The sequence below is a fragment of the Melospiza melodia genome, chromosome 8 (assembly GCF_035770615.1).
Source record: "Melospiza melodia melodia isolate bMelMel2 chromosome 8, bMelMel2.pri, whole genome shotgun sequence".
NCBI classification, from domain to species: Eukaryota; Metazoa; Chordata; class Aves; order Passeriformes; family Passerellidae; genus Melospiza; species Melospiza melodia.
This window is the reverse complement of record NC_086201.1, coordinates 35,259,203-35,276,003: the sequence shown is the minus strand read 5'-3', so window position 1 is coordinate 35,276,003 and position 16,801 is coordinate 35,259,203. Positions and strand designations below refer to the sequence as shown.

General features: G+C 47.0%; 1 protein-coding gene across 5 annotated transcripts in view; it reads left to right on the top strand.

The window, feature by feature from the left end:
* Positions 1–16,801, top strand: part of FN1 (fibronectin 1) — a 54,084-nt gene that overhangs the window by 35,364 nt on the left and 1,919 nt on the right. For 3 of the 5 annotated variants that reach the window (XM_063162656.1, XM_063162655.1, XM_063162660.1), the window contains 19 exons: positions 810–899; positions 1,016–1,285; positions 1,658–1,774; positions 2,134–2,298; positions 2,917–3,072; positions 3,817–3,930; positions 5,580–5,849; positions 7,602–7,789; positions 8,849–8,936; positions 9,102–9,278; positions 9,483–9,572; positions 9,746–9,925; positions 10,465–10,554; positions 11,276–11,724; positions 12,825–12,963; positions 13,675–13,839; positions 14,892–15,017; positions 15,601–15,707; positions 16,671–16,781. In XM_063162656.1, coding sequence (XP_063018726.1) covers positions 810–899; positions 1,016–1,285; positions 1,658–1,774; positions 2,134–2,298; positions 2,917–3,072; positions 3,817–3,930; positions 5,580–5,849; positions 7,602–7,789; positions 8,849–8,936; positions 9,102–9,278; positions 9,483–9,572; positions 9,746–9,925; positions 10,465–10,554; positions 11,276–11,724; positions 12,825–12,963; positions 13,675–13,839; positions 14,892–15,017; positions 15,601–15,707; positions 16,671–16,781 — 3,092 coding nt within the window. The remainder of the gene's footprint in view (positions 1–809; positions 900–1,015; positions 1,286–1,657; positions 1,775–2,133; positions 2,299–2,916; positions 3,073–3,816; positions 3,931–5,579; positions 5,850–7,601; positions 7,790–8,848; positions 8,937–9,101; positions 9,279–9,482; positions 9,573–9,745; positions 9,926–10,464; positions 10,555–11,275; positions 11,725–12,824; positions 12,964–13,674; positions 13,840–14,891; positions 15,018–15,600; positions 15,708–16,670; positions 16,782–16,801) is intronic. The other 2 variants (XM_063162658.1, XM_063162659.1) reach the window with 2 other exon arrangements.

Sequence of the window (16,801 nt, the reverse complement as noted above, 5' to 3'; positions counted from 1 at the left end):
GGCCTCTAGCTTTACCCAAGTTAAAGCCAAACCACGGGCAAGTTTTTTCCTATCAATCCAAGGACAGTGATGAATCAGGCTGTGAGGCAATTGCATTGATTTGCAGCCTGGTTAGGCATTAACAGTAAATACGTGTTGTTCGCCTGGTTTGCCAGTAATGTCAAGGACTTGCAGTGCAGAGGTTCAGAAGAGGATAAGAATATGCAAAAGGTCATTGCTCCTTTGACTTTGTATGCTCAGACCAGAAAGCACATCCTGTTTTGGAACCTTACAGGACATGGCAGCAAAAATTGGGCGTTTTCCAAAAGCCAACATTAATTTTTGGGGCAAAAACTGTGTTGTATTTATAGTTGTTTGTTTTTTTTCTCTATCTGAGAACCTGGTTGGTTACATTAGAGACAAGACCTGTTTTCAGAATAAAAAACTAAATCTAGAGTTTGTCTGAGTTAGAACAGCTTTGTTGGAAATCTTTGGCCCTTATATCAGCTAAAGCTTTGGCCTGGTGCATAGATAAACTGGTAGATAACCAGAATGGACCCTGTAAAAAGGTAATTGCTTCTAGTCAGTCTCCACAAACTGATGAAGCAATGATATAGGATCTCATGCTCGTTGAGGCTAAAGCACTGCAAGGAGCCATGGTGCCACAAAAATAACTGATTTAAACATTTGATTGTCCTGGAAGTTCAGATCTTCCATCAAGCAAAACCTGATTGTCTCCTAAGAAGCACAGTTGAAATTGTGTAGGTCGATTAACTTCTTGATGTTAGCAAAGAAACATTAGCCCACATTCCTGTTCTTCAACTCCACAGACCTGCTCCCTGGCACTGAATATCTGGTGAGGGTCTACAGTGTTTCTGAGCAGCACGAGAGCGCACCTTTGTACGGAGTCCAGAAAACAGGTACTTGGATGCATCCTTTAAAAATTCATTAGTGGGACTGAATTACTTTTTTTTCTCCTGTGAAGATGCCAGGCAAGCCTGGTTGAGCTCACCCTTGTGTCTCTTGAACCACCCAGGCCTGGATTCCCCCACTGGCCTGGACTTCTCGGATATAACGGCGAACTCGTTCACGGTGCACTGGATCGCTCCCCGTGCCACCATCACGGGCTACAGGATCCGCTACCAGCCCGAGCAGGGCGGGGGCCGGCCCAAGGAGGAGAGGGTGCCCCCCTCCAGGAACTCCATCACCCTCACCAACCTGCTGCCAGGCACCGAGTACGTGGTCAGCATCATCGCTGTCAACGGCAGGGAGGAGAGCCTGCCCTTGGTTGGCCAGCAGACAACAGGTGAGGCTGCAGGGACTGCTGGGTTTGGGGTATCCTCTAGCAAAGTCGTTCCTCTTAAACTGCATCTTCCCTGCCAGCTTCACTTGTGAGGAAATGCCTGTGTGCTGAGGTAGGGCCTGATTTAGGAAAAGATGGGAGAATTCATGCTGCTTTCAGATGTTTCTAGGGCCAGCAGAACTGTTTTCATTAAATCCAGTCCAGTGCCATATGGTTTTTAACCAGATACATCTCTTTGGCTCAGAGCACATTCCTCTTCCAAGGACAGACAGATGAGTAGCAGAGGAGCACAGTATAAGTGGAGTATGTAGCTGATGTACAACTGTGTTTAAATTCCTTCTCTTCAAATTCCTTCTCAATTCTCTGTTTTTCTAGTGTCTGATGTTCCAAGGGACCTGGAAGTCACCCCTACCAGCCCAACCAGCCTCAAGATTTCCTGGGATGCTCCTGCAGTGACAGTCAGATACTACAGGATCACTTATGGTGAAACAGGTGAGGGCAGGCTGCTACAGCTGGGCACAGATTAGAAACTCTGTTCTGAGGCCATTAGAAAGCAAACAGCAAAGGCACCTTGGGCTGTAGCAGACATATAGGTGCCTTTTTTAAAAAAGAGCAAATCATATTTTGTCTACCTAAAAGAAAGAGAACCACTTCTAAAATTACTGGAATACTCTAGATACTATGTGTATGTTTCATTCTTTTCCTCTAAACAATTTTGACCCAACAATCACTGAAATCAACAGGGTCCTGCTTTCAGCTTGATGCACGTAGGACTGTCCTGTTTTTTGTAGAGATGTTAGTTGTATGCTTTACAGGTCCATCACATTTCTTTCTTAACCTACTCTTGCTAGGTGGAAGCAGCCCAGTACAGGAGTTCACAGTGCCTGGCACAGTGTCCACTGCCACCATCACTGGCATCAAGCCTGGTGTTGAGTACACCATCACTGTGTATGCTGTGACTGGCCGTGGAGACAGCCCTGCCAGCAGCAAGCCAGTCACTGTCACCTACAGGACAGGTGAGATCTGATTAAACCAAACAAGGCAAAAACCCCACAGCTTTGTGTTGGCTTTTCCCCATAAATGTGTATTGCTGACCCCTGGTTTCTTTTAGAAGCCATGGGCTGTAGGGCCATCAGTTTGTGGAGCTGTGTAGCTTGGTGGCACAGAAGGGGTCTGTGGACCTGGAGAAGGAAAACCTATGGAGTCCAGATGGAGATAAAAGCAGTGCTCAGCTGCTCACTGCAGAATGGAAATCCTGTTGGGCTCTCAATGTGGGGTCACTGCTGGCTTAACTCCAGTGCTTCACTGTCAGATTGTGATCCTGAGGAGTCTTGCCATTTTTTCTAATGCCAAGACTGTTGTCTCGCTCCTGATTTGGATATAGCCAAATCCTACTCCTTCTGTAGCTGCAGATAAAGGCATTAAGTAGCCTTTAAAGCAACAAAAATCATCAGCTAACATTGATATGAAATAACTCATCCATACATCATGGTTGAGGCTAGCGTGACAGAAAAATAAATAGCAACATGTGTTTTCTCTTCCAAGCAGTGCAGAATAAAATTCAGCCAGGACACAAAAGTGGAGGGAGGGTTTCCTGTACCAACATACTGAGAAAAATTATTTTTGTTGCCCAGAAATAGACACACCATCCCAGATGCAAGTCACTGATGTCCAGGACAACAGTATCAGCATCAGATGGCTCCCTTCAACATCCCCAGTCACAGGCTATCGGGTGACTGCTAATCCCAAGAATGGACATGGACCCTCAAAAACAAAAAATGTCCCTGCAGGTAAGAGTTATGTCATCCTTCACTGGATCTGTAAAGAGTGCAACATGTGACCACTGAAATCCTGCTGCTGGTTGTACCTTTTTTTTTTTTTTTTTTGCATCTTGCTGATTTTCAGTTATGTCTCATCCAGGACAGATGAGCTCAGGCAGATTTTTGTCCCAAAAGCTTCATATTTCTTTGACACCACTGTACTGCAGAAGTTTGTTCTTGGCAGTGTGCATAAAAAGTACCTGCATTTCAAAGAAATAACATTGGATTTTCTAGCATCCAGCAAAACTTGCTCTGAAATCCTTTTGGAAGTCACACAACGTGACCCTTGGTCACAGCATGGGTTCAGTCACGTACACTACAGGTTTGTAGTGTAGCACCTGTGGAACCTGCCATGTCAGCTCTCAGGAAAACTGCATGTTGTGGGATCAGCACAGCACTTGGGGATGCTTGTGATGCAGCTGAGCTGGTGGTCATTCTTATCCTAAAAAGTGGTGAAAGCTGGTCTCTCTGTACCTAGTTTTACACACTGTGCTAACCTGCCCTTTCAGCTGTGGAGCCTTGGAGCAGGTACAAATGGCAATTGTGCACTGCCAGAGAAGCATGGTGCAATTTAAAGGCAAATTTAATTTGTCAGTCCCACCTTGTTTTAATAACATTTATTCACTGTATGGCTTAGACAGGCCATTCATTCAAGGCTACTTTGAGGCCAGCTTTGTGCTGTTCTTTCTGACTGATGGTGTTCTCTCCTGCCAGATCAAACTCAAGTCACTATTGAAGGTCTGCAGCCCACAGTGGAGTACGTGGTCAGTGTCTATGCTCAGAATCAGAATGGGGAGAGCCAGCCCTTGGTTCAGACAGCTGTCACCAGTATGTATTTCACTTCATGGCAACAAGCACGTGTTTTCTATTGATCTCTGAACCTACCACCACATTCCCAGGGAAAGCAAAAGCTAGGGGCCTGGTCTCCAGGAGAGAGTGAGGTGGTCTGCCCTGTGAGAAATACCATGCACCTAAGCTGCAGATGCTGGCAAAAATGCAGTCCCTCTGCCTCAAACACTGCCAAAATGCAATTTCCTGCCCCCTCAAAGTGCTGCGCTTCTTATTTTCTTTCACTAAAGCTACAAAAGCCTTTTGGGGTTTCCAGCAACCAATTGGGTTTGCCATCAGCCAATCAGTGGATAAAATGTGCCGAGATCTCCTTTGTGTGGAGCTAGGTGGCAAAGGTGATTGCTGTTAAGGGACTGGACTGGGCTTGGGATCACTTGCCCTGTGTGAGAGAGTAAGGGAAACCACGTGGGTTATACTTGAGATGAAGCACTGCAAAAAAATGAAATTCCAGGACTGAGGTGCTGTGTAGAAAACAGCAGTCTTGCTCAGGTCACAAGAGGGACAGAAGACCTTGTAACTCAGGGCTATGTTTGAGCTAAAGTGCTTTTGAGGGATACCTCTGGGGTAGGGATTTGATTCTTACTTCCCTGCTCAAACTTGTATTCAAAACCATGACTCATCCTCAAACACTGCAGACAGCAGGGGCTTCTCCAGAGCTTTGCAGAGATGAGTGAAGAGTCCACATTCAAACCAGCAAATTCCTGAACAAAAATCACCTTTGCCAACTAGAAAATGCAGAAAAATGAGGACTAATACAATATGGCAAATGAAAAAGATGATGCTTTCTAGAAAAGCATGGTTCTGATTGAATATAAAAATCACATGCTAGATCCTCACATTTTGTGTATTTCTGTGATAGCCACTCCAGACTTCTGAGGAACAAGGCTCACTTCCCCTGCTCTGAGCTCCCACCTTGCCAGGAAATCCTGTGAATTGTTTTAATTAATGGAGGTGTGCATATCACCCAGTTGCACCTGTGGACATTCCCTGTGCACTCAATACAAAGCTGAAAAGTTTGTTTCTAACTGATTCTACAATATAATATCCTGAGTAATTTTGCTTTCTTGATGAGTATGTTAATTGGATCTTAATTTATGAAAGAAAATAGTGGGATGGATTCTCCTTGGACTGGCACTTAGCACAGCAGCTCCCAGTAGTGAACAGCAAGTGCAGCATGAACCCAAACTTACAGAGCCAGGTGGGTTCTCTGGCTGCCTTTGGCACCAGCAACCATTTACATGGCAGAAATGGGTCTTAGCACTCCCATTCCCTTTTTTTCTCTTGTCCCCTTTTAAGGTAGCTTAATGCTGCTGGAGTTGTGTGAAGGGGTTTTGGTGCCAGGGGGACTCAAAAATAGTTGAGAATTGGTGTCCTGGCTGCTTTGAAGGTGGCAATGCAGGTCCTTCTGGTTTCAGCAAAGCCAAGATTGCCTTCCTGCTGCCTGGCACTGCCAACTCAGGCTTAGGGATGCAAGCATGCGTGCAAGGTGCAGCACAGAGGAGAATCCAGTGCCCCCCTTGCCACACCAGACTGAAAACCGCTTTGCATGTAATGGAAATGCTTTTTATTTTCCTCACCCACAACCTGCTTTTTATCACTTAACCTCTTACCGTTAATTTGCCTAACAGACATTGACCGCCCTAAAGGACTAACATTCACTGAGGTGGATGTTGATTCCATCAAAATTGCTTGGGAAAGCCCTCAGGGGCAAGTCACCAGGTACAGGGTGACCTACTCAAGCCCTGAGGATGGAATCCATGAGCTATTGCCGGCCCCAGGGGGCGAAGAAGACACTGCTGAGCTGCATGGCCTCAGGCCAGGTTCTGAGTACACTATCAATATCGTTGCCATTTACGATGACATGGAGAGCCTGCCCCTCACTGGGACCCAGTCCACAGGTACAGCTCCCACCACCCCCAGCAGGCCATGGCAGCAGCGGGTTCTGCCCCCAGGGGTCAAGTGTGCTTCCATGTGCAACTGGTGCTCCAAGCGGGGCAGCCCAGGGGATGGGATTGCTCCTGAGGGATGGCTTAGCTGGGGCCAGAGAGCTGCCTGGAGCAGAGTCAGCCTGCATACACGTCAGGGAAGGGCAGGCAAGAGAGCAGGATTGCAGATCTCCTCCTGAGAGAAAGGAGGCAGGGTGTCCCGTGGTTTCATGTCCCTGGTCACGGAGCCTGAGCCATAGTGAGCACTCTCACAATGCTCTTGCCTCGCCTTCAAGGTATGGGACACTCAAAGCACAGGTAGGGACCAACAAGAGAGATGAGGGCAGCTTTCATGGCCCAGGGACCTTGCTGTTGGAGCCAAAGATCAGCAGGAAGGGCTGGCAGATTGCTGAACCCTCAGGTCTCACAGAGATCCCTTACTGGCACTGCCCTAGGGACCACAGCCTACTGCATGCCCACACCCTGCACCTCATCACCTCCACAGGAGACTCCCTTCTGTGCCAGGCTGATCCAGCTGCAATTCCATGCATTGAAAATTCCTTGATGAGAAAGGAAAATTACTGCAAGGAATTAGCTTAACTTTGCTTCCAGCAGTATGGAATCCATTGCAAGCTTCCAGCATTACCAGATGTGACTTTATTACAAAGACAGGTAGCACCTGTGTAATAAAGGTCTCCCATTCATTTGTGGCTGAAAAGTTGGCACTTTAATTCCAGGGGTGGAATGAATTCAGTGGGTCCTTGTGTATGGATCTGCTGTGCTAAACTGAGGCAAAGTGATGTAATGATGGAACAGCTGGCTGACTACCTGCCAGAAATGCAAATATAATGCTTTTTCAAACACACCCTCTGTGGTTTACCTTTTGAGGGCTGTTCCAAAGTGGATTTGAAATAATTCAAGATTTTCCATTGACTCTCGTGGGCTTTAGATTAAACTCTGAGCTAAGCCAGTGGGAAGAATTATCCTGTATTTCCACTTTGTAAAACTGGAAAGTGTTGATAGCCATGTGCCATAGTGGGCACTATGCTAAGGTGTATCTTTGCTCTGTTTACAGCCCCAGGCTTACCAACAGTAAGGCAAGAGACTATTTCAATGGACACTCCTTTTTTTAGGCATGAATTTGTTTGTAAGGATAGTGGATGTGTTAGCTCCTGAACAGGCTCTTGTGTGCTGAGCCTTATGGCCACCACAGCTCTGCTTTTCCATTGCCTTGCTCGCTGTGTAAGTGGCTGTAAAATGCTTCCCCTCTCCATCTGCAGTATTTTTATATCTTCTCTGCAATTCCTGAGCCTGCTTCCTACTCACTTTTGTAAATCATCCATGGTATTTTGGAAATGAACAGACTGGGGCGAGTGGAGCAGGACTAAACCGTGAGCTGTGTGATGAAAAGCAGAGACTGGTAGAATAATTAAAACAGCCTGGCTTGCTAGAGATTTAATCACCTTCCCAAGCCTTTACCTTACATCACAGCAAATGTCATTGCTCACTTAAATTCAGGATTGAAGCATTGATATCTCCTAATTTCTGCTGAAAAGTGTTTCTGTAGATTTGAACAACACATCCCCTCCCACAGTGTTTTATGCCTATGTTTGTACAAGGCACTCCACTTTCCTGGCCTAAACCTGTCTCATGTTCAGGAGACAATACTGTCTTACCCAACTGTCTTTTTTTAAAGTAACCCCGTGCCTGTCTGGATTTTTGCAGCAATTCCACCTCCAACAAACCTGAGGTTTACTCAGGTAACTCCCACCAGTCTCACCATCAACTGGAACGCGCCCAACGTTCGCCTCACTGGCTACAGAGTCAGAGTGAACCCCAAAGAAAAGACTGGTCCTATGAAAGAAATCAACCTTTCTCCAGACAGCACATCTGCAGTCGTGTCTGGCTTGATGGTAACTTTTTTTCTTTGTGTTGTGGAAATGAGATTTTTGGAAGAAATGTCAGATTCCTGGGTCAGGAGCTTCATTGGAGTAGATCATTTCAGCTCCTGAGGGTCTGGCTCTGAAGCTCATGGCAAGTCAGCCTGCAGCTACTCAGCACTGTAGTTTTTTTAAAAGGCAAGTAATTGGCCTGCTGAAGCTGCATTCTACCCCCTTCCTCATCTAGCACAGGGAGACTGGATGCCTAATCAAATGCAAATTACCAGGTTCACAATCAAAAGTAACCAGCAAAATGCTTTTACTCATCTCTCACAAAAGAGGTCAGATAAAGTGATCTGATGCAGAGATTTCAAGCTGTGATATGGGGGCTCTGGCAGTCTATTGCCTATTTTTAAGACATCTGCAAAATATACATTAAAAATATGAGTCTTTTGTGACTTAGGCTTAAATTTGCTATATAGCTATCTTCTCCACTGGAAGCATTTCATGAGTTCCTGAACTGGAGAAGGCTGAAAATAACTGCTTTTATGGTTTCTGCGATCTTAAAAAGCTAGTGATCTGTTTTTAAGGAGTTTTATGAACCATTTTCAAAAATGAGCCTTAAAAACATTCTAATCTAAGTGGACCCATGGTCTGATGCAGCTAAGGACAAAACCCCCCATGCTGATACATTCACAGTTATCTTTTATTCACATTATTTTATTCTTTATCATAGCAAATGGCATCCATTAACCCTGGGAAAAATAGCAGGGAAATTAGAGTTTCTCTGAAGAATCAGCTTTAAAGCACAGATTTCTAAAATGAGGGGTGATAAATAAGCTTCTGCCAGGATTTCTTTTCCTCCTGAGTGTGCATATGTGCACAGTGTCTAAGGGTCCGTGCCTATTCTTTTATTCCAGCTGGAAATAATTAGAATTATCCCATCAGTCCTTCCCTAATTTATTTTAAGGCTTCATTTTTCAGTAAGTGATGACTTAAAAGCGTGGCTCCACCAAACACTGACTAAGGGCAGGAATATTTCCCTCTGTGCTGGGTCCTTCTCTTAACATGGCACAACTCTGTCCATTCTAGGTAGCAACCAAGTATGAAGTGAGTGTGTATGCCCTGAAGGACTCCCTGACCAGCAGACCAGCCCAGGGGGTGGTGACAACCCTTGAAAGTAAGTGGTGGCCCTCCCCAAGTGACCACTGAGTGCTGTGTGGGTGCAGAGGAGCTGTGCCCAAAGTTGGGGCTCTGCCCAAAGCTCCATCCCAGGCTGCACCAACCCTTGGCTGGTAAGATTGCCATCCCCCCTGTACTGACAGGACCCTTCCCTTGTGTGCAGATGTGAGTCCCCCTCGCAGGCCCCGGGTGACAGATGTCACTGAGACCACCATCACCATCACCTGGAGGACCAAGACTGAGACCATCACTGGCTTCCTGGTGGAAGCTGTCCCTGCAGGTGGCCAGAACCCCATTCAGAGGACCATCAGCCCTGAGTTCAGGAGTTACACCATCACTGGTAAGTGAGGGCTGCTCCAGGGTCACATCAGAAGCTACACTGGGTTCTTGTTTTGGATTTGAATATCCTTGATGAGAAATACTACAGGAGCAAAAGGTGGGAAAAAATATCTGAGGCATCAAGAGTTTATTGAAAGACCTTCTGATGGCCATCCTAGGTGGCTTCCTCTCCTTAGCTAACATTTGTGTTTCAACTTCATTTTAGGCTTGCAGCCTGGCACTGACTACAAGATCTACCTGTACACTCTGAACGAGAATGCACGCAGCTCCCCGGTGGTTCTGGATGCCTCCACTGGTAATGACCTTGTCTGACCTTTTTGCAATCACATATGGCCAGTTAGGAGTTGTCTATATCTGATCACATTTAATATTCCCTGGCAATAGGTTTGAGAAGGGTGTCAAGCTCGGGTGAAGAATATGCTGGTGTTTTCTGTATTTGATGTTGTGAACCCTTTTGTTTCCACCCAGCTATCGATGCTCCTTCTAACCTGCGCTTCCTCACCACCACGAGCAACTCCCTGCTGGCCACGTGGCAGCCTCCCCGAGCCAAGATCACAGGCTACATCATCAGATATGAGAAACCTGGCTCACCTGTCAAGGAGGTGCTGCCTCGGCCCCGGCCCGGCACCACCGAGGCCACCATTACTGGTAACTCTGTTCTGTCTGGGAGCTCTTCACCTGAAACCCTTGAATTTTGAAAGAGATGGAGGGGGAAGGCCTAATTATAAAATGTGATTATAATTCATGATTAGCTAATAGGGAGAAAATTGTGTTCCTTTACTGTGGTTTCCAGTACGAGAGTTTTCCTGTAAGCACACCTGTTCTACAAACACATTGCACCTCACTGATCAGAACAACCTCCACATTTGAACAGTCTGGTGCTTGTTTCCACTATCACCACAGTTGTTATCCTTTCAAGAAAGAAAAGCCCCTGATTCTGGCACCCACCAGTCACATGTGCAAAAGATCCCTTATGTTTGGGTTTATCATCACAGCTGACATGGTCAGACTACAAACTTGCTCTGAGGAACAGGAGGCTGAACTCTGCCCTGTCCTGAAAAGCTCGGGTGTGAAATGCAATACCCAATACTGCAGCCATACCCACCTCTCATTCTGCCTTAGTTCTCACACATAATCATAAAAAAAAGCAACTCAGAAGTCTAAAATTGTTCTTCCTCCCTCCCTAGGTTTGGAACCTGGCACTGAGTACATCATCTACATCATTGCTGTCAAGAACAATCAGAAGAGTGAACCACTGGTTGGCAGAAAAAGGACAGGTAAAACAAAGCTCTGGATTGTTGTGTGCCAACAGGAGAGAGCTTTAACAGTGTGAAATACATTGAAGGACATTTGTGGGGGACTCAAATAATGTTTTTAAAAATACCCTGTTCACACACTCCTTTTCTTTGAAGGCTTTGTAAGGAGGTTTTCCTTTCTAAGGATGCAGGAGGTATACTTCTGAATTTATATTAGTAACACTTACCTGTTTGAACACTAGCAACAGAACAGTGTGCTTGATGCTGAATTCTTGCTTGGGTACCTAATGGATAATTTAATCAGGGTTAACATGACTGTCTAACACTTGATAGTGTCAAATGCAGAACCCATTCAGTTTGTTACTTGTTGCATTCCTCTCACTTTGCAACTTTCACAGTACAAGATTGACCTATCACAAATTACCAGCTGGTCATCCAAATATGATCAAGGAACAAGTTTCTTCCTGCTTACCAGTGATTCCTCTTAAAATGAGAACCTGCAACTATCTCTTGCAACCATTCCTTCTCAGTTTGAGCAGTGATGGTGGGTTGCAGTGTTCAAAAGTGTTGCTCAGCTGTATGAAAATTTCACACCAGCACACTTAGGTGTGAAAGATGCAGAGAGGGAAATTACCTTTACAATCAGTGCAAGGTCATAAAAAGTGTAATATTTGATGCTTGGAGTGGTGTAATGCAGCTTTTTTGTTGCTTTGCTTGATGGCCTCCAACCTTTGTTTGCCAGATGAGCTCCCCACGTTGATCAGCAGGCCACACCCCAACCAGCCCGACATCCTGGACGTGCCTTCCATTGACGAGGGGACCCCTTACCTCACCAACAACAGGTACGACAATGGCAATGGGATCCAGCTTCCAGGCTCCTCTGGGCACCCTCAGACCGTGGGACACCAGGGCCAGCAGATCTTCTTTGAGGAGCACGGCTACCGGCGGCCCGGGCCCACCACAGCCACTCCCCTCAGGCCAGGCTCCAGGCTGCCCAGCGTGGACGAGGCCATCGAGGTGCCCGGCTACCAGGTGCCCATCGTGGTGGAGCCCTTGTACCCGCACGGGCCGCGGCGCAACGACAGCCAGGAGGCCCTGTCCCACACCACCATCTCCTGGAGGCCCCTGCTGGAGAGCTCTGAGTACATCATCTCCTGCCAGCCCGTCAGCCAGGACGAGGACACGCTGCAGGTAACGGGCTGCCTCAGCACAGGGGTGGTGAAACTTCACCTGGGGCTCTCGGGGTGCCTTTGCTGTGCTAAGGGGTGTCAGAACCCAAAAAATTCCTCAGACTGCCCTGGAGGACTCAGGACCCTGGCAGGCACCTCAGAGGCCTTGTGCCTTTGGCACCCCTGTGCCTTTGATCTTGACCCATGGAAAAAATTACCAACCTTATATGAGGATTTACAAGCCACAAAGGTTTGAGTAGAATGATAGTGAATTTATCACAGAGTGAAAAATAGATTTTTTTGGGGTTTTTAGAATAGAGGTTCAGGAGGCAAGATAGACTGGATTCTGCCCAGATTCTTCCTTCTTCTTGGCCTCTTTCTTCTGCTGTGATGGTGGCACTTTTGGATTGGTTGAAGCTAGAAGCTCACTGTCTTAACACAGGTGATAGGTATTGGGAAGTTATGATAAATAGTGTACATGTAGTTTTTAGTATAAAAAGATAACACCAGTGTGCCTCAACCTTACCTGCCAGACAGACCTGGAGAAAGAATTTTATTGATAAGAAGCAATAAACAACAGAAGAATTCTGACTCCTTCGACTGCTGGGCTGGGAAGAGGCATGTACGTGTTTCAGAGTCACTCTGAGCAGCAGAGATTCTGAGAAAGGGAGTGGCAGGAATTAGCCTAAAGAGTCTGATGAACACATAGCTGAGACCAGGGTGGATGAAAGCCTCCTCATCTCCTTTATGGAAAAGGCTGCAGGATAAAACTGCAAACCCAGAAAACTTAGAAATGCTGTCAGCAGTGACGTTTCACCAGGGAAGGGGGCAGCAAGCTGAGTGGGAGTTTCAGAGATTGAGGTGCTGCTTCTCTAAGCTACAGCTACCTACTCTTCCAATGAAGTCTCCTTGAAATAGCAAAACTCACCCCTCATGATCCATAGTCCAGGGTAGCTAAGTCTAACTTGGTGTTATCTGAAGTTCTTAGAGTGCCTAAGGGGAGTGGTCTGGCTCCATCATGGTACAGAGCATAGGGGTCATCCTAAACCTTTCCTATGAGACAGGTAACACCTCCAGGGTGTTACCACCTCTCTGGTGACCTGGCATTGTCTCTTGTTGCAGTTCAGGGTTCCTGGCACTTCCTCTAGTGCCACGCTCAAGGGTCTCACCAGAGGGGCCACCTACAACATCATAGTGGAAGCCCTGAAGGACCACAGGAGACAGAAGGTGCTGGAGGAGGTGGTCACAGTTGGCAATACTGGTAAGGAACAGCCTGAGGGAGCCTGGCTGGACCTGTGCAGCCCCTGCCTCATTGCCCTTACTCAAGGTCACCTACCTGGTGCCCAAGCTTGACAACAGATCAGAAAGGAAACTTCTGACAAGGACAGTTCGTAGCGGGACACTGGGACAAGTGATTTGTGAGGTTCTGGACCATCAGCTGATGATCACCCCCTGAACTGGTGGCTGTAAAGCACCCACCAGCCAAGGCACACTCCTAAGGTGACAAATCTGACAAATCCCTCTGCCCCACCACAGGGTCTGCTCTCCTTCTCCCATCCCCTGACATGCCACAGAACCCACAGCAGCCCAAAAAGGTGCACATGCAGCTACCACCCCCCTGCTGTTCCTCAGCATCTTGCAGCACATTTTCTCCTAAAAACAGGCAAGAGTCAGGTTGTTGCTCACCAGCAGCAAATGCAGAAACTCACACTTGCTTCGAACTTGGCAAATCAAAATGAAAATAGCCTTCATGTCAGTTTTTTTATCATTCAACTGTTCTGACACATGCAAATGGAAAATAAATCACAGGGAGCTGGGCTGCTGACAACCATCAAGGATATGCCCATGGGGTGACTCCATTACTGCCAGGATATTACAAGAAGAAAAACATGTGTGTTCACTGGAAATCAGTCTGTCTGTCAGCAGCTGCCATTGCTGTGTGTGATGCCTGTTTCTCCTCTTTCTGTTGCAGTGTCTGAAGGATTAAACCAGCCAGCTGAGGACACCTGCTTTGATACTTACACTGGCTCCTTCTATTCCGTTGGCGAGGAATGGGAGCGCTTATCTGAAACTGGCTTTAAGCTCTGGTGCCAGTGTTTGGGCTTTGGCAGTGGCCATTTCAGATGTGACTCTTCTAGTGAGTAGCTTGCTGTTAACCATCCCCATCCCCACTCTCCTCCAGCAGCAGTGCCATGTTTGACAGACTCAGCCTGGTCCAAACATGGAGCAAATGAAGGCAGGATCTTAAACCAAAGCGATGTTTTGCATCGTGAGAAGTGATGGAAAACTTTGGTTACCTCTGAGCTTTGCAGCTAATCTAGAATTGCCATCAGCAACAATCAGTATTATATTGATAAGAGACATTTTACCTTGCCAGACATATCTAGGTAATATGGGAAAGTGTGCATTTCAGTGGGTATTACAGCCAGTGCTGGTATTACAATAAATCTGGTTTGCATTGCAGGCAGCCTTTGCAAAGCAGCTTGCAAAACTAGTTTTTAACTAATTTTTCTAACACTTCTGCCTAGGGCATTAAGTTTTATTCTTTGCAGAACTGTGTGGTTTACATGGAAAAAAAATCCAACTTGACATAAGGGAATGGAACAAAAGTCTGTGATTGAGCAGTTTAACACAACACATACCCAGCTAATTGAAATTAGGCTTTTAAATTGGGGAATAAGCTCAGCAGAGAGAGTATTTCTGCAATTTGCATAGATTCAGAGGAGTCTATGTAGAGACACTTAATTTTACAGGAAAAGATGTTTATTTTACAGGATTAATATTTATATTTCATTATTTGATACACATGGCTTACCCATGGTGTCTTGTGAGATTGTGGTAAATTTTATGCTGGGTATTTGCACAAAAAAGAGCATTTAAATATTTTTCTCTCCTATCCTGCCCCACATCTATTAAATTCCTTTTCATTTCTTTTCATCTCCTGTGAACCAAACCTCCTCTCCCCACTCTTTGTCACATCCTGCTTTTTTCCCAAGAGCCTCTACACATTTTCCAGAGCTGGAACAGCCTTCAGCAGTTAAAAACTGCAGGAGCTGAATCCATTTCCTCCTTGAGACTTAGATGAGCTGAGAAGATTGTTTCTCCTGCCTTTCCTGAGACAATGCCAAGCTCTTTTCCTCCTGCTGCCTGTGGGATAACTCCTGATTCTTGTTCCCCTGCCTTCTCCAGAGTGGTGCCATGACAATGGAGTTAACTACAAGATTGGGGAGAAGTGGGACAGGCAAGGGGAGAATGGCCAGATGATGAGCTGCACCTGCCTTGGGAATGGAAAAGGAGAATTCAAGTGTGAACCTCGTAAGTGTCTTTGTGCTGTCAGTCTGAGCTCTCCTTCAGCAGGTCTCAGCTCTGTCCTGCCAGGAGGACAAGCAGACTATCAGTGTGTCTGGTTCAGGCTGAACTGGTGACAGCTTCAGGCTGTTCTCACAGGAGATGAAGGCATAAATCTCACATTCCTGAGCTTGAAAAGAAGAAAACCTTTTGTTAGCTCAGGTCACAGCACACTGAGCACCTGTGTGCCTCTGGCCCTGGAGCTGCACACCAGGGACGTGTGACTGTCCAAGAGGGGTGGATTGCCCCAGCTGGACTTTCCTGCAGGGCCTGCTGCCTCAAGCTCCTCTGGCCTTCACACTGTCACTCAAACTGCATTGCTTGTGTCAGGAGAACACCCCCCTGCTGGAGGTTAAATTGTCTGGGGAGCTGTGAACATGGCTGATGTTCCCCTGCCAGCCAGGGAGCCTCTGCTCAGACAAGGGGAGCACACTCCCCCAGGGGCTCCCTGCTGATCACCAGGCTGCTTTGGAAATGCTTTGGGAATGCTTTGGGAGTGCTTAAAGCCCAGCCCAGGCCCTGCAGCTGAGCTCTGCCTGTGCCTCCACAGATGAGACCACGTGCTATGACGATGGGAAGATGTACCACGTTGGGGAGCAGTGGCAGAAGGAATACTTTGGGGCCATCTGCTCCTGCACTTGTTATGGAGGACAGCAGGTAAGCAGCAGGGAGGTGGGACCCAGGGGAGGCTGTGCTGGGCTGCACTTATCAGACACTTATCAGGGAAGGGGCCAAAACAAGCCCAAATAAGGAGAAAAGTAATTAGGAGAGCTGCAGTACTTGCATTGGTGCTGGTCTGGTGTAACACAGGAGCAGCCTCACTGGTGCTGGTGGCTCTAGCCTCATGTATGAATGATCATGAATTAATGGCTTTAAGCTGAAGGAGAGTAGATCCAGATTGGATATCAGGAAGAAATTCTTCCCTGTGGGGGTGGTGGGGCCCTGGCACAGACTGCCCAGAGAAGCTGTGGCTGCCCCTGTGTTGAAGTGAGGGGAGAACGACCATCCTTTGATGCATCGGACTCGATTTATTGATCGATCAGCCAGCTTAAATAACAGTGTTAACAAACTTCATGCATATTCCAAAATCCAGGTTCATGATAGGCTAACAGAGAAAACTCTAACCACTCCTTTTGTTTTACTACACCGTTGATTGTTTACACAAAATAAAACCAGTGTTCCCACTGTGATATGAACGGTTCCCAAAACTTCCATATTTGTTCCCAGGGTGCCATCTTTTCCCAGAGAGGGTGTTTCGCTTGTTATGGGAAGACTGCCTGAGAACTTTGTTTATACAATGATGCCTGAAAGAGTCTAATTGTTTATAGAAGTCAAGCTGAGAACTGTTTCACAACTACCTATTACTTTTCTCTCAATTGCATGGCTTCATGGCCTTTTTCTTCAAGCCATGCCTGAACTAAACTCTCCACACCCCTGGATCCCTGGAAGTGTCCAAGGCCGGGCTGGATGGGGCTTAGAGCAGCCTGGGACAGTGGAAGGTGTGGAAGGCGTCCCTGCTCACAGCAGGGGGGTGGAATGGGATGAGCTTTAGGGGCTGGATTCAGTGAGCCCTGGCAGCTCCTTGGCCATGGCACCGATGGCCCCGTTGTGTCCCCGCAGGGCTGGCGCTGTGACAACTGCCGCAGGCCCAGTGTGGAGGTGGCCCCCGAGGGCTCTGCTGGCCACACCTACACCCAGTTCACACAGAGGTACCACCAGGCCACCAACACTGTGAGTACAGCTTTCCTTCT